The following is a 22,601-nucleotide window of genomic DNA, read 5'->3' as shown; positions in this document are numbered from 1 at the left end:
TATTATTATATCATCCCCAACCCTGCACTGACACCATTTGCAGGCTCACTCTACCCTGGAAGGGGGTCCCTCTCACTCCTTCCCAAGGTTTTTTCCTTTCTTTTTTTTTCTCTCTCTCCTAGAGTTTTTTTTTTGTGGAGTTTTTCCTTGTGTGCAGAAGGGTCAAGTGTGGGGGGTGACAACTGTAGGGCCTGTCAAAGCCCATTGAGACATACTGTATGTGATTTGGGGCTATATAAGAAATAAATGTTGTTGTTGTTGTTCTACATGCGCTCATGTTCTGGTCCCGTGCTGGTGCCATGACAGCATCAGTGGTGACTGTGTTATATACTGTTTTATTTAATAATTTACATACATTATACACATTAGGTGTACTTCCTGTAAACATTTTTTTCTACATAAACCCTGATTACACAAAGCAACAGGCATGACTGCCCACTATAGGTTCAGTGCTTTAGAAATAACATACTGCACTATAACAGAATAGGTTACAAATGGAGACATCAAACGTAAAACAGATATATGCATAAAAAACTGGAAATCACCACAAATCACATTTGCTTTAAATTACCTAGGAAAATGTTCAGGTATATTGTTGCCATTGTAAACCAGCAACTCTAGTTACAGTCACGTTTACAAAACAAAAATGTCTATAATGTCTTCAACAAACATGTCATGGGGAGTTTCAGAAAGGGTTGAATTATCCTCCTACATAAAAAAAATGCTAAAAAATTACCACAACTGGGTTTCAGTTGTCAGAAGAATGCATTGTTAAACAAGCCCATGCTGTTTAACGCACACAACAAAATGTGTTGTCTTCATTACTTTGTTGAGCAGTGGGCAGCCATGACAGCCATGACATGTGTGGGGACAGTGTGTGGGAACTTGCTCCATTGCACCTTGGCTGTTTGGGATTTGAACCAGCAACCCCTGTCCAAAATAACTGACCATACAAACCTGTTACTGAGGCTAATCAAAAAAATGTTTATATTAAGGCTAGTAGGTAACACACTTACCTATGAGCCAGAAGACCCAAGTTTAAATCCCACTTAATACCATTGTGTCCCTGAGCAAGACACTTAACCCTAAGTTGCTCCAGGGGGACTGTCCCTGTAACTACTGATTGTTAGTTTCTCTGGATAAGGGCGTCTGATAAATTCTGTAAATGTATTATTTGTAGACATGGCCTCAATTGCCATTGCATTCCATGCAGCATAACTTTTTTAACAAATAAAACTGAAGTGTTGCTGGTAGAGCATAACTTACTTATCACTAGGAATCCAATTTCAATATCTATATTGATGGTACACTTCTGAAACCCACTTCTGTTCTCATTTTTTATTATTTCAGCATCATTGTTCACTTCAGTCTCTTTCTGTCATTTAACTGATGTTCAAACTCTGGTTAAGAGCTTTGTTTTGTCTCGCATAGATAACTGTCCCAAAATATTATGGCCCATACAATTACCCACCTCTGACAATCCATATCTGGGCTTTCAAAGAGGCCAAGATATTAAAAAGAACATAATGGAAAAAAACATCAGTGGTTACCTAGCAGGTAAGGAAACAGAATCGGAAGGTGCCACTGACTAAAGCACTGTCTCCTTTTATAGCTGGCCACTGCTCACAAAAGTAATGGGTTAAATGCAGAGCACACATTTTGTTGTGTCACATTTCACATCAAGACAGTTACGACAAAGTTCAGGGGCGCAGGAAAGGGATGCATATGTACTCATTATTCATTTAGTTGAGCGATGTAAACTAAATCACATGGATGGTAATTTAATTGTGTTCTCTCAACCCTTTCCGAACAACAGATGTATGAACCATAGAATCAATTATAAATGAGTTCAAATGAAATGGGCTATAGATTAAGATTTCTGTTTTTTGTCTTTTTGGCCATGGGCACATTGCTTGGATGGGTATGGTTGAGTTAGGTAAACCTCAGTGAAAGTACGTCCCTGGATTTCTGTAGCTAAGGTTCTGCAAGCCTGCTGGAGGATTTATGGAGCCGGTTTGGTGTTGAAGCCCGGGAATAATGGGCACCCACAGACAGCATTTGGGAAATGGGTAGCATTTCATCCTCTAGTTCATCACCCAGAGACACACACACCATGCCAGGAGGATGCCTGTGCCAGAAAAACAATGGTCAAAACACTGCAACACAAACACTGGCAAATGTATTCAAGTGAAAAAAAAAATTAAGTACTATTAGTAAGTACTATAGTAATTCAATAGTCATTACTTTGTCAATAGTAATAGAGGAAATACTACAGCTTTATACTCTAAATGTGCTCAGTATGTCAACAGTATGTTATTCTCTGACAAGTGTTGATCTGTGCATCAATCACTATCTCATTACAATGGCACCTGCCACATCGGTTAAGGCCTAGCCATCAGTACTGTTAGTTGGCTGCCCACTAGTGGAAATTGAACTGCTGTTGGTTAAAGAAGAAGAAGAGGGGAAGGCAGAGGCAGGAGGAGAGGAATGCGGCTAGGGACTTAGCAGCATGACTGAGAGTGAGATGGCTGATATGATGGAGAGACGGAAGGTTAATATATTGTGTATGCAGGAGATAAGGTGGAAGAAAGACCATGTGTATCGGAGGAGGGTTCGAATAGTTTTACTATGGAAGGAATGGCGCAGGGATTGGAGACTGTAATATTGTGAAAGGGGAGAGTGTGTTGTGTGTTGGAAGTAGAAGAGATTACATTGACAACACCGGGACCTCCTTTGACTTCAAACATCTATTAAATATTCTTGTCAATATACAAACTAATGTCTATGTAGCAGGCAAAATGTACCCACACTAGCAACTTTGGGGCATGTACAAGGGGAACCATTAGTAATTCATTAGTGAGAAAACATCAGTAGAGAATAATGAAAGTATGAAGAAGCAAAGACAAATTTTTCAAGTACACTCAAAAAACTAATTTTTGTTGTTTGTTCAATTTAAGTAATTAAAATGAGAAGATATGACTTAAATATTGATTAAAATCGTTTGAGCTTAATTGAATTTAATTTAGTTAACATAATTTAGAGAAAAATAGGTTTACAATTTTTTTCTAGTTGAGTCAACATGAACATTTTTCGTTAATCGGATGTACGTCGGATGTATGTACGGATAACCGGATGTACGTCGTCAGCCGAAACGGATGAAGAAGCACTGTTCGCAATTTGCACAGACGTCTTTTTTTTTTCAGTGTATCTGCGATGACTCCTACAAATTGGGCGCATGCGACATCATTGCTGTACGTCGGGTTTACGCCAAAAAAACTATCGGTTTCCACAGAAAAACAAACAGTGTTCAACCAATCACCGTCAGGGGGTTGGTGTTGTGGACTTTCGTACTGGTGCAGGGATGTGCGGGAGGCAGAGCGAAAGTCCACTACACCAAACCCCTGACGGTGATTGGTTGAACACTGTTTGTTTTCTGTGGAAAGGTTGGTTGCACCGATTGCTTTTTGTGGCATATCTCGGACCCTAGGCTGACCATACCGACGCATTTTTTTCACAGCCGATTTATGGGGCAGGCAGCGAGTGTATCGCTGATACAACTTTTAAGAGTCACTGAGTTTCGTTTTTTACCCCCTCGAACGGCTGGTCGCACCGGTGCAACTTTTGATTTTTTTTTTAGTCGCACCATTGAGAAATTAGGTCACATGTCCGAAAAAATTGGTCGCACTCTAGAGCCCTGTCTTGTGTAACAGTAATTGTGTTTACTTTTTCTTCCCCAAAGGACTCAGAGGAGAGCACTGAGGCAGACATTAAGAAGACCACATTGGGCATATATGTCATAAAGCATGAATCTGCAGATGTGACTGCCTATTATATTTTTTTGCTTGATTTGATTATTTTGTGGATTGTTGTGCTTTTGTACTGGCACTATATATTTTGCATTGATATTTTGCAGTTTGAAGTGAAATTGTTTTCCTTTTTTGCTCATTAGTTTGAGCAGAGGTTACTGCTTATTATATATTTTTTGTTTGAGTTAAATAAAGATTTTTCCAAAATATATTGACTTGTTCATATTTTATTTACAGCAGACTATAAATGTACACTTTATTGTTATTATGAAAAAAATACTTTTTAATTTACTGGACCTTATTTTTAAAGTGTCTCATTTGTTATGTTATGTAGGTATAATTATATCTTGTAAGCAGGACAAAAATTTGTGTAGTTGACATTCTGACAAAATTGAATGCAGTTAATATGGCTATATTTTATTCATTAAGCATGGCGAAATTAAATTTAGTTAATCTGACCAGAATTTCTCTATTAGGCATGGCAAAACATTATCAAGTAGGAATGACCAAATTTTAGTTTTTGGTTTTGATTAAATAAATTTATGTTCATATAACAAGATTACAACAAATCATTTGAAACTGGTTAGATTTTGTTAGAAAAACGCAATTCAATTGGATGGAAAAGTTTTCCATAATTTAGTTACGTTCATTCAACAACTTTTTTTTTGTGTGTAGGGCTGGGCAATAAAACAATAACGATATGTATTGCGATAGACACGTGATTAAAATGTGTGATAAAATGTGTTTGGTAAGAAGTTTGTTTGTGTCATGTCAGGTCTGCCTCGGTCACGCCCTCTCCCAAGCCTGTCGCCTGAGTTTTAACCATGTGCAGGCCTGGACCTCATTTGTTGTGGTGAGAGTGGCTATCGACCACGTTCATTTACATCCAGGCACTAAACTTGCACAAAATTCTCAGGTTTCTCTGTTATATTATATTTAACACTTATTACACTTCATTAAGCATTTCTTACATTTCTTTCATTTTACACCTTAAATGTTAAGAGATCAGTGTTCATTGTGACTTTAGACTTATGTTTACATTTAAATTTTTCCATGTTGTTGACATTTCTGTCTTAATAACTGAGGGGATTATGATCAGAGGAAGGTTAAGTTTAAAATAAAAATGTTTAAATGTAATATATTTTTCTCTTGGTCCTAATTTTAAATGGGTCATAGCAAATATTAATAATTATCGATATCAACTAATATCAAACACTGATATCATGATACAGTTTTCAGCCATATCGCCTAGCCCTATTTTGGTACTTTTTGGAGTAGGGAGAAATGCCGGGCTGACCATCATGGTACAGGAAATGGATAATTCATAGGCAATCAGGTTGATTTGACACATATCTCAGAGTGACCCAACCTATCAGGGACTAAACTTTGGGCATTGGCTAGACACCCACACCTTGTCACCAGGGTGGTACACTAGTGTGATATTCTGCTGCCGATCACGTGTGAGTTTGGGGGGACACTTGCAGACATGTTTGGTGCAGGGGAACGAGTCATCGCTTGGGGAGTAGACAATGGAAGAGCATGGGAGAATGACCGGAGGCGCTTGGCCTGTGGAAACAGGTTTGGAAACAAGGCATAGGGGTGCAGTTTTTGGCACAAGTGATGGAGGAGGTGAACATGGCCAGAAAAACAAAAGACCATAAAGACAATACAGGATATGAGTCATGCAGGTAATTATAAAGGGCCCTTATCACTCAAGTTTAATGAGTCTCAGCTGTGAGTGATCAAGACCTAGTAATCAGGTAAACAGGCATTATGTTAAGTTCTCCAAAAAATAATTTGATTGTATTGATTGTGCTGAAATCACTATATCTACGTCTGTTATGAACTTTGGTCACAATCACAAACAGATATCTCTTTTTGACACTCATAGAAGTAAAAGTGTTTTTTTTTTCCACAATATTGTAAAATATGAACATGGAATGCAAAATGCATCAAATCTGATGGATGAATTTGTAATGATGACTACTGTAATGAATTACTTATTGGATGCCCTGTATCATCTCTCAATAAACACAAAAGGGTTCCAAATGCAGCTGCTACAATCCTTACAGGAAAAACATTTGACCAAATTACTCCTCTTCACTCTTCCCTGCAGTCTACTGAGAATTAGAAAAAAGATTTATGCTCCAAAACTACCCTGCACTGTGCGATATCTTAAATAGTGGACAAATGCTTTCTTCAGTGCACCATGTTGATGGATTTTTAATACCAATCCTGCTTTGATACCTATTGTAAAATAAATGTTATATTTGTTTTGTCCAAATTTTTTAAATTTTCTTTCATTTGTTGTTTTGGATTCTTTTTGTCTGGTTCATAAGAATCATTTGCAGGGTGTCACGGTCACCGGAATCAGAACGGGAGCACGTGTTGGAGGAGACTAGGAACCTCGGTGCGATGGAACACAAGGAGACAGGTAAGTTCCCTCTGAGTTACTCTGCGAACGTGAACCGGCGTCAGCCGCAACACCACACGAATGTTGTCGTTCGCATTAGGGAGCTTGAGGTGCTGTTCTCCAGGCATTTCGGCAGCCACGGATCATCTGACGGGCCGAAGGGACCCCACCTGGTGAGTGAAGATGGCGGATTGAAAGCCATAACAGATTTCGAAGGGACTATGGCCGGTGGCGGAGGAGACCTGCAGGTTATGGGCCAGCTCCGCCCAAAGGTGAAAACGGGGTCAGGTGCGTTGATGTTCTGACGCAAAGCACCGCAGGTATCGTCCCAGCTGTTGATTGATTCTCTCCACCTGGCCGTTGGTCTGAGGGTGGTAGCCAGAGGAGAGACTGTAGGTGGAACCAATGAGGCGGCAGAACACCTTCCACACAGCCGAGACAAACTGGGGTCCCCGTTTGGAGACAATATCCTGGTGGAACCCATGGAGGCAGACGACGTGTTGAAGCACGAGGTCAGCAGTTGTGGCAGAGGAAAGAAGGCCGGGCAGGGCGACCAAGTGGTCCGCCTTGGAGAAGTGATCCACTATGATCAGGATGATGGACATTCCATTGGCTTCTGGGAGACCAGTGATGAAGTCCAAGGCGAGGTGGGTCCAGGGGCGACGAGGAATGGGAAGAGGATGCAGGGGACCAACAGTGTTGGGAGTGTTGGGAGTCTTGGTCCGGATACAGACGTTGCAGGCGTCAAGGTAGGCCTGTACATCCTGCCATAACGAAGGCCACCAGAACGCCCGGTGAATGAAGCAGAGGGTCCGTTGACATCCTGGATGGCCTGAGAGTACAGAGGAATGGCCCCAGTGCAGCACATTGGACCGGCAGGTGTTGGGGATGTACAGTGGACGTACAGTGGGGTGCCGGGCCAGGGTCGGATGCCTAGGCAGCCCAGACCTTAGTCTCCAGGATCCACTGGAGAGGACCTAGGATGCGGTGAGGTGGAAAAATGGGCTCGGGGTCGAATATGGAGCCCACTGTCGGGACAGTGCGTCAGCCTTTTGATTTCTGGAACTGGGACGATAGGAGATCAGGAAGTTAAATTGTTTGAAGAACAGAGCCCACCTTGCCTGATGGGGATTGAGTTGTTTGGCAGCTTTGATGGTGATAAGGTTTTGGTGGTCGGTCCGGACCAGAAAGGGGGTGTCACAGCTTTGCAGCCAGTGTCGCAACTCCTTGAGTGCCCACCTGACTGCCAGTAGCTCACGGTCCCCCACCCCGTAACGCCGCTGCATAGGAGTGAACTTCCGCGAGAAGAAGCAACACGGGTGCAATTCCCGGTCCGGACCGCATTTAGAGAGAACAGCGCCAGCACCCACCTCAAGGACTTGAAAGCATGAATGGCCTCAGTGGTTAGGTGAAACGGGCATGACGAAGGCTTGGTGAGACCAGGCTGGCGGCTGGTTACAAAAAGTTGTTGAGTGATATGATTGTCAGAATTATTTGGATATTTTGGATTTTTTCAGTTTTTTTTTTTACCAATATTTCATGCAGATTAGGAAATATAATCTAACACAGACTATTTATGATTATTTCTATTTCATGGGTAGATTGAGAAGAGGCTGCTCACCTATATGTGGTACCATTGACATCTGGAAGCACCTGCTGGTCCATGATTGCCCAGGGTGGAGCCACTATAAAGAGGTCCTTATTAACACAGTTTCTAAGGTTCTCTGGTATACGCCCTGCAGAAAAAAGAAAAGGCAAGAAACACAGCTGTTCACAACCAGATCACCTGGGTCTTCCAATCGCCTCATTTCCCTGTGGCACCAGCAGACAATTTAAAACAACTAAGGAGCTGACCAAAGTGCTGTACATTAAAATTGGCAGGGACTGGACAGATATGGAAAAAAACGTTCAGTAAAAATAATCAACTGAATAAAAAAAGAAAAAAAAAGAATAAAATTATTTTTTTTTATTAAACAAGAGGTTTTTAAGACAACATAGTAAAAGACTGCATAAGAACTTCATAAAAGCATAAGAACATGTATAAGAACAGCATAAAACACTCCATAAGAACACCATATAAGAAACTCCTAACACTGGGTTAAAAGCCAGGGTGTAAAAGTGAGTGTTTAAACGCAGTGATTGACAGTGATTGGTACATCATTCCATAAACATGGGGCAGCCACTGCAAAGGCCCTTTCACCTCTGAGTCTGTAATGAGTCCTAGGAACAGACAATAGTCTCTGTTCTGAAGACCTGAGGGAACCGGGTGGAGTGTAAGAATGAAAAAGCATGAATCACTGTTTCCTACATTTTCACATGCTAAATTCCATTGTTCATTCTCACACAGCAAAATTGCCAGTTATGTGAGCGTCAACCTGGTGGAGACTCACCCACCCATCTTGCGATTTGATTCCCCGTTTCCTCCGATATTCACTCTTTCATTGCGTCACACCACAGCCCCATGACAGAATGACTGAGCCCATTAATCCCGTGAATTTCACCGCTTTGTGTGGTACGCCGTGCAGGTGCAAATCTGGCCCCCCGTATTCGCAAGAAGATGGTTTGGAGGGAGATGCCTAAATCTTTTGAAGCGCTAATGCAGCTAGACTGCCAGCCACTTGTCCGCAGGGCACCGGCTTCATCAACCACACTCGTGGCACTCTCGTGTCAAGGTCCCCAGTCACAGCACCATCACATCACCATCCCGGCTCAGACTTTTGTAATGGGGAACACAAAACAAGACCATCACAGCCTTTGTGGACTCCAGAGCAGTGGGTAGCTTCATGGAGTCCCACTATGCAGAACAACATCACGTACCACCTGAGCATCTTCACCGCCCGGTAACCATCACCTCCATGGATGGCCAGCCAGTGGCATTTGGCCCAATCACTAACCACACCATCCCGCTGCGTCTCTGAATGGACGCCCACAGCGAAACCCTCAGGTCCTCATCATCCCCATCGTCACCTCTCCTGTTTTGCTGGGCCTTCCCTGGCTGGCTGCCCCTGAGCCTCACCTCTCCTGGTCATCAGGTCTGGTGAGTGGGGTCCACGCTGCCACAGTCAGTGTCTCCAACCTCAAACACCACCTTCAGTGTCCTCGGCACCACCGGTTCCACCCCAGTCCTTTATCTCTGTACCCCCTGTTATCACAACCGGGCAATTATATTCAGTACAACAAAGGCAGCAAAGCTCCCTCCACACCGGCTAGGGGACATGGCCATGCTGTGTGCACCACCCCACCACAGGGTCACCTCCAGCATGTGAGAGCAGTCCTCAAAAGACCGCTTGCCCACGACCTGTGCCGAACCGCTTTATTCTGGACCCAGTCCTCATCACTGAGTACCGGCAGAATCTCTGTGCTTTCTATTCAAAGAAATATGTTTTTACTATTTTTTTGTAGGTAAATGTTGCATTATACGTAATATATACAGTCTATGATTATATGTTTTATTGAAGCAAATTTTCCAAGCAATGTCAGAATGGAAATAATATTTCTCAAAATACGATTTTAAAAGCAGGTACAATCTGGCAACATTGTTGATCCATATCAGTTGGTGGGCATAATTGGAGATTCCGTTACACATAGTAAGGTTAAGTGTGGTGTTGCACAAGGTTCTGTCTAAGGTCTGTTGCTATTTTCCTTATACATCTTCCTTTTAGGTCAAGTTATTTGTAAACACAGTATTAACTTGCTGTGCCGACGACACATAGTTGTATGCCAGCAGCTAAACAGAATAGAAAATTGCCTCAAGGTTATTACAACAACAACAATTGGCCCTCAGCACGAAGGACGAGGTGCCAGTCCTTCTTCTTCTTCTGCTGACTGAAACAAGTCTAGCGAAGGAGGGTCGACCTGCAAACGTGGAGGGTCTGCGTGAGTCAGTTTTCCCTGACATCACACACACATATGCACACTTAAATATGGCAATTGCACTCACACCCTCACCTGCCATCACTTTAATCTCAGTTTCATGTGAGCCTTTTACACAACCACTGTTATGCACTATAGGAGACATTATACATGCCTATTAACTTTTTTCTCTATCTTAACAATGTCCCATCAATCTACAGGGACAACCTTATGTCCAAGCTTCAGAAGAGTTAACTATTGACGTGCCAGAACAATTTAGTCAATGGATGGTGGGGGTGGGGCCGCCATCCCATTGGGTACTGAAGGGAGGGGTATCCCTTAAAACACTGTGCCACTGGATCTGTGGAACAAGAAAATGGCACACTCAAAACAAAATTGGCTAAATGTTGCGCCCAGACTAAGTTGCCCAGGCCTTACTCTTAATGCTCATGAGAATGCACCAATGCACCAGACTTAGGTGTAGCCTGTACAAAGTCCTCTATGGACTAGGTTGGAGCTGCCTGACCCTAAAAAAGAAAAAAGGTTAACTGAATCATGTGATGATGTTATGCTCTCTTTTGTCATAACTCTCTACAGAACCCTCATGCAGTGCACAATCGAGTAAAGACGAATCTTCTGAGCTTGACTGAGGTTCAACTCCACTCTGTCAATGCTGGCAAATGGGTGCTGGTGTAAGAATTCAGATGACATTCGTGTCAAAGCCAACAGTGGATGACCCTACTAGTCACCCACACAGCGGTCAAGGTAGCAGAGCGCTGCATGGATCCACACATCAGACTGCAAGAAATTCCTGGGCCAACCCCCTTTAGAGGAAGAAATAATGGCTGACTGCAGCCACAGGGCAGAATAATACCTAGAGTCACCCCCAGGTAGAGGTAGTCCACCCTCCTTGCAACAAACCATGGCAGGAATGCCCTTGGGACAGAGGGATCACAGCCACAGTATATATTACAATCAACAATGGCTTATTAACTACGTATGATGCATTGGAAGGTCTGGCGGAACAGAGGTCAGCCACCTGTGTGATTGCTTGGCAAAACCGCATGGCAATTGACATGCTTTTGGCTGAACAAGCGTGTGTGCCTTGTTTGGTGACTCCTGTTGTATGTACATCCCAAATAACACAAATGGCAGCATGACAAAGGTGTTAGAAGGTCTGCTCACCCTGAGGGAGGAATTAGCAAACTCTAGTGTAGCTACCTTGATGTGGAGAAGGCTAGACACCATGTTCTATCAGTCAAAGGCCCTAAAGTGTCCATATTCGTGTCCATGATTTGTGTTGTTGACCTGCTGGCCCTTTGCAGATGCTGCATTAGTCCCTGTGTTTGAGTCCTCATAGTATGATCAATCGAAAAAGGAGTGGCAGCCCAAATGTTAAGTCCTTAACAGGATTACCTCCTGCCCTCAGCACCACCAGCTGAAGAACAATAGTTTTCAGACTCAGAGGATGAGAATGAGATTGCGTGACTTACAAGCATTGAGATTTTTCTTCTCATATGTTTGATTGTTATTTTTAATAATTGAAGGATTTTGTTACAGGTACAGCTATTTAGGTCCTGACACTTCTGTTTCATGTTTTTATCACGTCTTTAAGCTTCAAGACATCCAAGCAGCATCATGAAGTGACCTACAAAATCCGAGCAGCATGAACTGGACATGGCACCCAGTCACAACATGCAAAACAAGCACAAGAATGTAACCACTCTGTTTTGTGTATAAGTAGTGTGTACTCGTACTGCAGAACAGAGACTTTTCTGCAGACCTGCTGTGAACATCTCTCCACATAAAACTCACAACTAGGGCTGGCTTTTTATTCAAACAAAAAATTCTACATAATTTCTAACACCGCTACTGCCCACTTTTCCCTCAGGGAATGGGTTAAATGCAGAGACCACATTTCACTGTGTGCACTGGGTGCTGTGCTGCGGTGTGTCACATCTGACAATTAATAACTTTCACTTCCTGGGCCTACAATAGTGGCAGAATCATCTCCAGTACGTGGTTGACTGAGTGGGCATGCAGACTGGAGTGGCAAAGCTGGGATCGAGTCCAGAACATATACAATTCTGGCCTGATCCAAGAATTCCAACACTGCTCCTCATCTCCCAAGTTGACCTCCCTGTTCAGGGCCCAAAACTCAAAGGGGAGGTACTACTGATAAATACTTGCAGTAACTAGTTTGGAGGAAGAGTCAGATGATGACAACATCAGTGAAGAGGAGGCCTACTGTTGGGCCCTTTAAGCCAAGACATCACCACCTATTCCCCACCTTCTGAACCACAAGAGAAGGCCCATGTCAGAGGGAGGGAGAGCAATGTGAGGAAGACAGCGATGAGGAAGCAGACTGAGAAGGGGTGGAGATACTACACCGGTCAGGAGACCTCTGCACCATCTTCATGGCTGCCAGGGTGACACCAGAGAGAGCAAAGGAAGAGTCAGAACAGCAGAAAGAAGCACAAGAACAGCAAAGAAGAGATGGACTGGAGGCTAGATGTCGCCTGACAACACCCTCACTACTGGTTCCACAGCAGGGAAGACCACCTCTGCAAACTTGGTCCTATTTTCAGCAGTGGGTAAGCAGTGTGCAAACAGCTCCACTACAGGCTAAATTATACTTGTGTCTTCTAGTTATAGAGTATTTGTAACCCAAGTGGGTTTAAATGAATTAACTTACCAGTAATAGCTCTTCGTATCTCAGTTGCTGCTGCCTCCCTCATCTCCAGAGAGGCCTGCTCACTGTACCAGGCCGTGTGAGGGGTACAGATCAGGTTGGGTGCATCTTTCAGAGGGCCCTGGTTAAAACTACAACAAGAGATGAAAACATCTATCTTTGTTTCTCTCTCTATTTCACTTAATTACATGCATACTCACCTGAACGGTTCAGATTCATGGACATCCAATGCAGCTCCACGTATTCTTCCCTCTCTAAGAGCCTGAGACAAGGCCTTCTCATCCACAAGTCCTCCTCGTGCAGAGTTCACCAGGAAAGCACCCTGGCGCATCTATAACACAAAAAAAAAACATGAACACACTGGGTCAGCAAGCAGTCCCATACATAAAACACCATTGTGTGAAAAGACTGTGAATGATATCGTAAAAGTTTATCTGAATAATTTTGCTCAATTTACAAAATAAACAATAAACTTCACATTAGCCCCACTGCAATTATTGGTTGGATACAGTCAGTCTGTGTGAACTACATTTACATTTACAGCATTTATCAGACGCCCTTATCCAGAGCGACTTAAAATCAGTAGTTACAGTAGTTACAGGTTAAGTGTCTTGCTCAGGGACACAATGGTACTAAGTAGGATTTGAACCTGGGTCTTCTGGGTTATAGGTGAGTGTGTTACCCACTAGGCTACTACCACCCTAGAACTAGTGAACATGCACCTGTTTAATGGTGAAGTCGTTGATTAGGTGGTGATTGTGTTCATTCAAATTGCAGTGTAAAGATACACAGTCACTTTGATACAGAAGATCCTGCAGTGTGAAAACGCGCTGAACTCCCAGTGTCCGCTCCAAGCCATCTTGAATGTATGGGTCGTAAAAAATAACGTTGAAGCCAAATGCTTTTGCACGGACTGCCACTGCCTGCCCAGAGCGGCCTGAGGACATACACAAACACACACATAAAAAAAAAACCTTAAGCAGATTGTTTTAATAGTCTCTGCTGTTAAATTTACTGCTGTAATTTAAACATTATTTGCCCAAGATTGACCCAGGAAATCCAATTTTTTACAAAGAATTAAGTGAAAGTGAAGTGATTGTCACTTGTGATACACAGCAGCACACGGTGCACACAGTGAAATTTATCCTCTGCATTTAACCCATCACCCTGAGTGAGCAGTGGGCAGCCATGACAGGCGCCTGGGGAGCAGTGTGTGGGGACGATGCTTTGCTCAGTGGCACCTTGGCGGATCGGGATTCGAACCGGCAACCTTCCGATTACAGGGCTGTTTCCTTAACCGCTAGGCCACCATTGCCCCATGTTTTGCTTAGCATTTTTTATCTGCTATGTATTTCAATTGCTTTACAGGGATCAGATGCAGACTACAGTCATGGCCAAAAGTTTTGAGAATGAAACAAATACTGGTTTTCACTAAGTTTGTTGCTTCCAGAATGTAATGAAGAGAAAATATTCCAGAATGCTATTAAGAGTTAACAGATGAATTGCTAAATGCTAAGTCCCTCTTTGCTATGAAAATGAACTTAATGTTAAAAACCCTGTTTTCACTGCATTTCAGCCCTGCCACAAAATGGCAGGAATGGCAGCAGCAGAGTAAGTGCATCTGCACACCCAGTGAGGATAGACTTTGCTACTTCTCTTCAAGAAAAGCATTTAAGACAGGATATCCTTAAAACATTAAGATTTGATTACTGAGGACCGGGATAAAGTCATTTTCTCTGATGAAGCCATTTGCCAATTGTTTGGGGCATCTTTAATAATGATTGTCTGGAGAAGAAAAGGTCAGCGCTACCATAAATCCTATCTTGTGCCAACAGTAAAGCATCCTGAGACCATTCATATGTTGGGCTGCTTCTCATCCAAGGGAGTGGGCTCATTTACAATTTTGCCAAAAGAACACAGCCATGAATAAAGAAAGATACCAAAACCTCCTCTGACAGCAACTTCTCCCAACCATCCAAGAACAGTTTGGTGAAGAACAATGCCTTTTCCAGCATGATGGAGGCCCATGCCATAAGGCCAATGTGACAACTAAGTGGCACAGGCCACAAATCTGTTAGGATCAACAGCACCGGGTACTCATCTGTGCACAATCAGGACGGCAGTTTTAAAGACCCTGTGGAGCAGCTGGGTGGGGCTGTGATATTTTTTGTGAACTGACTTTCTTTAGTGAACCCTGCATCTGGTTGTGTTAAGTTGTGTTGAGTTCTGGCAATCGGCACATGCCTGCGGGCTAGTTTTTGTTCTCCCCTTTGCTTCCCCTGTTTCCGGCCACCGCGCCATTTAGGTTTCAATATTTAATCATTACCATTATGTCCCGCCTCTGCGATTCCTTCCTCCATCAGCTCGCCGGCATGACAAAAGCATTGAAATTTTAGGGCCAGAAATTTCCCCAGACCTCAATCCAATTGAGAATTTATGGTTAATCCTCAAGAAATGGCTGGACTAAAAAACACCTCAAACTCTGACAAACTCCAAGCACTGATTATGAAGTAATGGGTTGCCATTAGTCAAGATTTGGCCTAGAAGTTGATGGACAGCATGCCAGGGCGAATTGCAGAGGTCTTGAAAAAAAGGTCCAACACTACAAATATTGACTCTTTACATAAACGTGATGTAATTGTCAATAAAAGCCATTAAAACTATTTGTAATTATACACTGAAAAAAGATACTCTCCCTGTCATGGATTTATATAAGAACTTTGGTTAATTTAACACAACTGTCTCATGTTCTAAAGTTAAACATAACTGTATAACTCTGGGGTGGTAGTAGCCTAGCGGGTAACACACTCACCTACGAACCAGAAGACCCAGGATCAAATCCCACTTGCTACCATTGTGTCCCTGAGCAAGACACTTAACCCTAAGCTGCTCCAGGGGGACTGTCCCTGTAACTACTGATTGTAAGTCTGATAAATGCTGTAATGCTTAGATAAAATATTGTGCCTGGGTGTTTCTTGGTGTTGTGACAACTACTGTTCAAATGGCTGATTTGGTGCCAATTTGGTTTCATTTGTGGAAAATGAAAAATTCATATCTCCACATTTAAAATATCTATATGTGCTGGTCATTATAATAGTTTAAATGTTTACTTTACATTATCATTATCAGTTCTCTTAATTCTATATTCATTATTTATTTATTTATATTCATTTATATTCACCAGTCATTTTACTGTTATCTTTATTGATTTCAATTTACTGTTGTAGTAAATTCATTTTATTTAACTATATTTCTTTAACCAGCATATAACCATATTTAATCAATTTTCATATATGAGTGTCACATTAATCACATTGTCACATTGCCTTCTAATATCGACTGTATAAAATTACAGACTGCCTGTTCCTCTGCATACAATTCTGTACTGCTGTGCTGAGTTGTCTCCTTGAATAAGAATAAAAACTTTCTAAACTCTGGTCCAATAAGTCAACTGGATGTTTCCCATGAAGAACAAAATTTTCCTAACACTGTATCTAATCATCATCAGTATGTCTCTGCTGCTGCTCCTCTCTCACCAAATCCAATGAGTCCAAGTGTCTCTCCACGGATACGAGCTGCTCCTGATGCCACTTCTCTGATCTGTTCAACACTCTGAACACATGTGCCCTCACGAAGAACCTGGTACAGCCATGTGTTCCTGCGATACAAGTTTAGGATGTGGCACAAGGTTGAGTCTGCCGTTTCCTCTATAGCTGCAGAGGGAATGTTACTGACAGCGATACCTAACAAGCAATACAAAGTACACTGTAAAAACATGATAGCATGATACAATTTTATTCATATTATGTAGTTTGTGTCCTTACCTTGTTCTCCAGCAGCTTTTATATCAATATTATCATAACCACTTCCAATGCGAACAATAATGCGCAAAGCTTTAAATTTCTCCAAGTCGTCTCGTGTTAAGGTGATGGTGTGATACATCATAGCTCCCACAGCCTCATTCAGGACCTAAAAGTTACAAATACAAACCCTTTACAGCATTATCCTTACAATCACAACCACAGGGTCATTTTCCCCAAACACAAAATGATTTTCATTGATGGAAAGCAAAGAATTAAAAGTATTTAAAAAATGTAAAGAAATTATGTGAAGGGTTTTTGTCATTGTGATACACAGTAAGCCTCTGTTAAAATATCTGTGCATGTGTATGTGCAAGTACTTTTTCATGGATTTCCTGTGTGGACTGAGCATCACAAAATGCAACAGTTGCCAGGTCTTTGAGGATGGGCATCTCCACTGTGCAGTCCCGCCCATCCAGTAGGGCCACCAGTGGCCGTGGGTGCATTGGCCCATTCATAATTTGAGGCATCATACCTACATTCAAGGGCAGAGTAATTGGGAATGTTAAAATATAGATCAATCTACAATATTGACCAAATGTTGTTATTCATGAACAGATAATATTTCATAAATCTGAAGGTTTCTAAATAGACTTTCATGACGATGAAAGAATTTCACAATGGGGACACAACACCTTTTTTACCATATTTGATTATAGGATTGTGAACCAACTAACAACCAGTAAGTTGGTCACCTTAATGAAGGACAAGAAATGAGTACACAGCACAGGGTTCACATGAATACATTTAGGGAAAGTGAAAGGAAAGTCATTTTTTGTCATTAGGAGACACAGCGCACCATATACTGCACACAACAAAATTTGTCCTCTGCATTTAAGCCATCACCATTTTTGTGAAGTTATGAGTATTTTTTACGATATTTATATAAAAAAGCACACCAAAAGCACTTTTAACATAGCAATGTCTAAATATGAAATGGCAAATGTAATAATTTCACTTATTCTTGAGGGATTACACTGTGACGTGCACCCACCCAATTCAATGGCCTCAATCTGGGTTTGCAGATGGCCTCAGGGATTTTATTTCCTCTGTAATCCCTCTCTTCATCTCTTTTGCATCCTCCCCCATCTGCCCCCATTGGAGTTCACTTGCAGAGCTAAAATTCTTGTCCACATTTCCACAATAAAGTCATCCTACATACAGATGACATAAAAAGAGTTCAACCCTTACTGTATAAAATTTTGTTTTTAATACAAAACAAACCAAAGATGATTACATTTGTGGGCGCTCTCTTAAACATATAATTTTAATTTTCCCTTTTAATTACATTTTGATTTAATTACAACATTCTGCCTTTTGATCATACCACATCTAGACACTTTGCCTAACAAATGAGGTCCAAATCTGTCAAATTGTAAGAGCATTTCTATTGCACCATTGTCTTTAGGTCATCCCACAAATTAATTAGATTTAGGCCTGTCTACTTCTTAAAGCTTTTTGTTTTTGGTGATGGCACTCATTTGTTGATAGTAGGATGCTGCCACCAATTTGGCTTTTGATATAAATGTCTGGAAAAAATCTAATTATTATAACAACAACAACATTTATTTGTAGCCCTTTGTCTCAGTGGGCTTTGACACCCCCCACACTTGGCTCTTCTGCACTCTTCAAAACTCCACTAAAAAAACTCTAGGAGAGAGAAAAAAGAAAGAAAGAAACCTTGGAAAGGAGTGATACATAAGGACCCCCTTCCAGGGTAGAGTAAGCCTGCAATTGGTGTCAGTGCAGGGTTGGTGATTAAATCAAAATTTGCTTCATTGAAGTATCTTATTATATCTTATTGAATTTTCCCAACAATCTTGCTGTACATTAAATTTTTTTATTTCAATTGAGTTGTACAGATTTCAAATAACTAACTGATAGAATAAAATATAAAATATTATGAAATAATTATAAAATATTATGATATACATATGATAGAAAAAATGATTAGTTCATGGGTCAGAAATGTTTTCTGGTATTAAAAATATAGAATTTATTTTTTTCACAAAATCCACTGCATACAAATTGTTCTAACACTAAACTTCCAAGCATCACTAGCTTCTCTCTCACAGCACAATTATTAGGGAAAGATCACCATCCAGTCTTTCCCTTCCCTGCCTTCCCAACAACACTTCTGTTATTCTAGTTATGTGGAAGTTAACAAGTCAGTTATGTGCAATGGTCTGCTTAAACCTCAAAAGTTAATTCCTCTGCATAACCAAAAACTGGCAAAATCAATAAAAAAATACTTGGCTATTCGGCCTCTACTTTTAATCAGTTCATTATGGCCATTTTCCTGTCTTCCTGTCTTCTACCCCAGGTCTAGCGGTTGGCACGGGATCAACTCCCAGTATGGGAATATATCACCTTATGGGGGCAGTGGTGGCCTAGTGGGTAAGGAAGCAGACCCGTAATCAGAAGGTTGCAGGTTCAAATCCCTGAGGTGCCACTTAGTAAAGCACACATTTCACACAATGACGATCACATTGTCACCACCCATATCGACAGGTTAGAAACTCTTCAGAGTTCAGAATATATATATATATAGGATGGTCCCCTTACCTTCCCAATGTTTTTTCCTATCAAAGCCCTTGACGTACTGATTTTGTATGATGAAATTAGGGGACAAATATCCAGACATAGCCATGTACACTAAACCACTGCACAGATGTATATGCCATCAAATTAAGAATAATAATGTTAGATCCTGGTCTAGCTGATGAAATTCAGTACAATGTCAAGTACAGATGTCACAAGGATGAAGATTGGAGAGTGATAAGAAGTAAGATAGAAGACTGCATGATTTACTTGTGTCAGGGGATGCCATGGTTGAGACAATAACTGGTGGACCAGTGCGTCGGGTGAGCTTCTGGTTGGTCAGGCTTTGATTAGTTGTTGCAACAGGAACAATGGTCCCGTTCATAGATGTCATACCAGCCTTGCGATGAGGGCTGTGCATTGGGGTAAGTTGAGCCGGAGTACGATCCCGCTTCATTAGTTCCATTGGTATGGTGTAGTTGGTCGAATAAGCCTTGGGAGCCTGCTGGGCTGGCATGGGTTGAATCTGTTGGATTTGTGGTTGTGCAGGTAAAGCTGGCATCTGAGAAGGTATAGGTTGTATTTGGTGATGTATGGCTGATATGTGTGATGGCAAGGCCAGAGCTGTCTGTGGGCCATATGTTGACAAAGAGCGACAATGGAATGGCATTATTGGACCACTGTAGGACCCAGGGTTCTTTGCTCCAGTGGGATAACCACTGGGTGTCTCAAGCAGATGCTGAGACGGAGCACTGCTTGGGCGGCGGCCTATTGCCTCCCCAATCCTGGCAGTAATAGTCTGCATAGGTGTAGAAGAAAGCAGCTGTTGGGCATCCAGTCCCATATTCATGCCCAGGCCAATCCCTGGATGAGAGAGGTATGAATCAGTATGGTGGCTAAAGCTGTTAGAACGTCCACGGGTTGCCAAGGGGAGCTGGTGTAGACCAGATTGTTGAGGTGTGGACAGATGGAGGGTCTCATTAGGTCTCCTGAAGCTCTGAGCCACACGGGACAACACTCGAGCCTGACCTAGGTTGGGTGCCAATGAATGGATGTCATTTTCTTCCATCACCACCAGCATGCTTGTGCTGTCAAAGCCCTGCTTTAGAAGGGATGTGATGGTATTCTCAGACAGGCCCTCATTCCGAAGCAGGGTGAGAAATTCTGGATCAGCAATTCCTGGTGCGGCAGCCATGGGGGTCTGGGGAGCCACAACTGGTGTGGGAGCAGGTGGCTGAGGTGGGAGCCCTCCCAGTGTAGATGGAGCAGCAGGAGGAGGCATGGCAGGAGATGCAGTATTGTAAAGGGTACTGAGTGGAGCTGCCGTTGGTTGGACTGGCTGGACCTGTGGCTCTATCTGTGGGAACGGTTGAGGAACCTGTTGCAGAACAGGCAGAACAGATTGCATGGGCTGGAGATGCTGCATTGGCTGCTGAACAGGTGACGGGTTCTGCTGCTGAAGTGGTGCAGGTAATGGTTGCTGCTGTGGTGGAGGCTGAATTTGCGACTGGATGTGTTGTGTTTGCTGCACATGCTGATACATTTGTGGCTCAGTTGCATCATAGCTTGCTGAAGACTGACGCATCATACCTCGAGGCATTGCAGCTGCATCCATGCCCTGAGATGCGGCATCCATCACCAAGCAGGTAGCACCTGGCTGCCGTGGGTTTAACAACCGGCCATTAATGTTGCTAAAGATTACATGCCCTGAGGCTGATGGTGGTTCTGATACAGGCTCCATGCCATAGCAAACTGGAGCATGCCCTCGACTGGCTCCTAATCTTGGGCCAGGGGTGTTCGGAGGAGGCGGGCCAGTTGTGGATGGTTCCCTGTACATACGCCCTATCTCAAGAGTGGAAGGGCCTGATGTTGGAACAGGAGAAGCATCTCCATGCAAACCAGGGCTCATACCACAACGAGAGGCTAACTGGCTTAGAGAGTGAGTCTCAGTCCCTCTGTAAAATCCTTGTGGGTCATCCAGCTGTCTGGGAAAAATTCCTGGGTCCTGCTGATAGTAATTCTGGTGGGACACAGAACTGCGGTGGACCACTGGGGGCCGTTCAAAGTGGTTGGTAAACTCAGGCACTGAACATTTTCTCCTGCCTTTCACATCCTGAAGCTCCATAAAACCCGGATTGTACACTGTGTCCTGGTATGTGCATGGTGCACGTTTCAGATCCAGGTCAGGGGGATGGGCACCAGAATGTTGCCGACCATTCCATGCTGGACCTCGCATTCCATTTCCACAGTAGCTCAGAGAATTTCGACGGCTGGCAAGATGGTTCTGCTGCTCATACACATTCTCTGTACCTCGCTCCCACTGGCACTCTGTACCTCCCAATGTATCCCAGCTCTGAGAGCGGCCAATGGGCAGCTGCTTGCTGTTAGCCAGCATTGCAAAGTAAAGAACAATTCCTAAGGCAGAAACAAATAAAAATAAAAAATAAAAAAATAGATAGATACTGCAATGAGCAAAATAATCTTTTCACATATTATGTTACACTTCAGTAGCAAAAAAGTAAGATACTTCAAGCACAGTAAAGTAAACAATTATGAGTAAAGTGTCTGTAAAATGTATCTATGCTCATCAGACCTGTATGTTTTTTCCTTTCTGCTTCTTTTCTTTCTGCTTCCTTCTTTCTTCGTTTCTTTCTGCTGAAGTCAAACTATTGAATTGCTTCCTCCTGCCAGTTGCTCCATGAATAATTTAGCTTGCTGAAAATTTTGTGGCTGGAAAGGGGACACCTCTCTACACTTGCATACAGTTCCTCATAGCGACCATCAAAACATACAAATGAATATCTCCGCTGTAGCGAAACTGGCAACAGACTAAAAAAGATAGGATTGGACCCAATGATGAACGAGAGAGAGAGAGAGAGAGAGAGAGAGAGAGAAGGGGGGAGGGGTAAATGAATAGGGGCTTGCATTAATCCTGATGATTTTTACTTGCTGTCAGGGATTACTGGCAGACTACTATCTTAAAAAAAGACCTTCCCTGCACTGGTGACACACAAACACATACATACAGACCTCCCCATTAAGCTCAATTTGCTTGTTGTGGTGCCTGCACTTCATTTAATGGAGCTAACAGTTTTTAGAAAGGGTTGAAAAAGGGAAATTGTGAAATTAATACAACTATTCTAAACTTAATATGGTTCTCAGCAAAAATTACATTCATTGCACAATGCAAACTGGCATCCCCACACAGTCCCATTTCAGTCATGCCCATACATTAAAAATATGGCCTGACTTTACATCGTAAAATATCACAATGTTCTCTGTTTCTGGCCTAATGTAGAACTTTTGTTACAATCTTTAAGAATATTGCATAAATAGAAACTATGATACTATTTATCATCATAGCATAGTATTAACATTTCTTCAATGGCTTCCTGTTATATACTCAGCTTGATTTAACAACTAAGCTAAAAACCTGT

At 42.4% G+C, this 22,601-nt stretch overlaps 1 protein-coding gene across 3 annotated transcripts; it reads right to left on the bottom strand.

Moving 5' to 3' along the window:
• Positions 1-315: 315 nt before the first annotated feature.
• LOC114795959 (uncharacterized) lies at positions 316-21,977 on the bottom strand. 3 transcript variants are annotated; one of them, XM_028989718.1, is made up of 11 exons: positions 21,758-21,977; positions 19,435-21,579; positions 16,944-17,098; positions 16,588-16,732; positions 16,300-16,506; positions 13,486-13,700; positions 12,964-13,094; positions 12,767-12,894; positions 7,841-7,955; positions 7,590-7,670; positions 316-2,128 (listed from the first exon to the last, which is right to left on the bottom strand). In XM_028989718.1, the coding sequence occupies exons 2-11, from the start codon at positions 21,557-21,559 to the stop codon at positions 1,975-1,977; spliced, it is 3,456 nt and encodes a 1,151-aa protein (XP_028845551.1). In that variant the 5' UTR covers positions 21,560-21,579; positions 21,758-21,977; the 3' UTR covers positions 316-1,974. The 3 variants fall into 3 exon arrangements, with proteins under 3 accessions (XP_028845551.1, XP_028845553.1, XP_028845554.1); XM_028989720.1 differs by lacking the exon at positions 7,590-7,670; XM_028989721.1 differs by lacking the exons at positions 316-2,128; positions 7,590-7,670; positions 7,841-7,955 and adding an exon at positions 12,332-12,492.
• Positions 21,978-22,601: the final 624 nt, after the last annotated feature.

The sequence above is a fragment of the Denticeps clupeoides genome, chromosome 8, assembly GCF_900700375.1.
Source record: "Denticeps clupeoides chromosome 8, fDenClu1.1, whole genome shotgun sequence".
NCBI lineage: Eukaryota > Metazoa > Chordata > Actinopteri > Clupeiformes > Denticipitidae > Denticeps > Denticeps clupeoides.
This window is presented reverse-complemented; position numbering and strand designations above follow the sequence as displayed.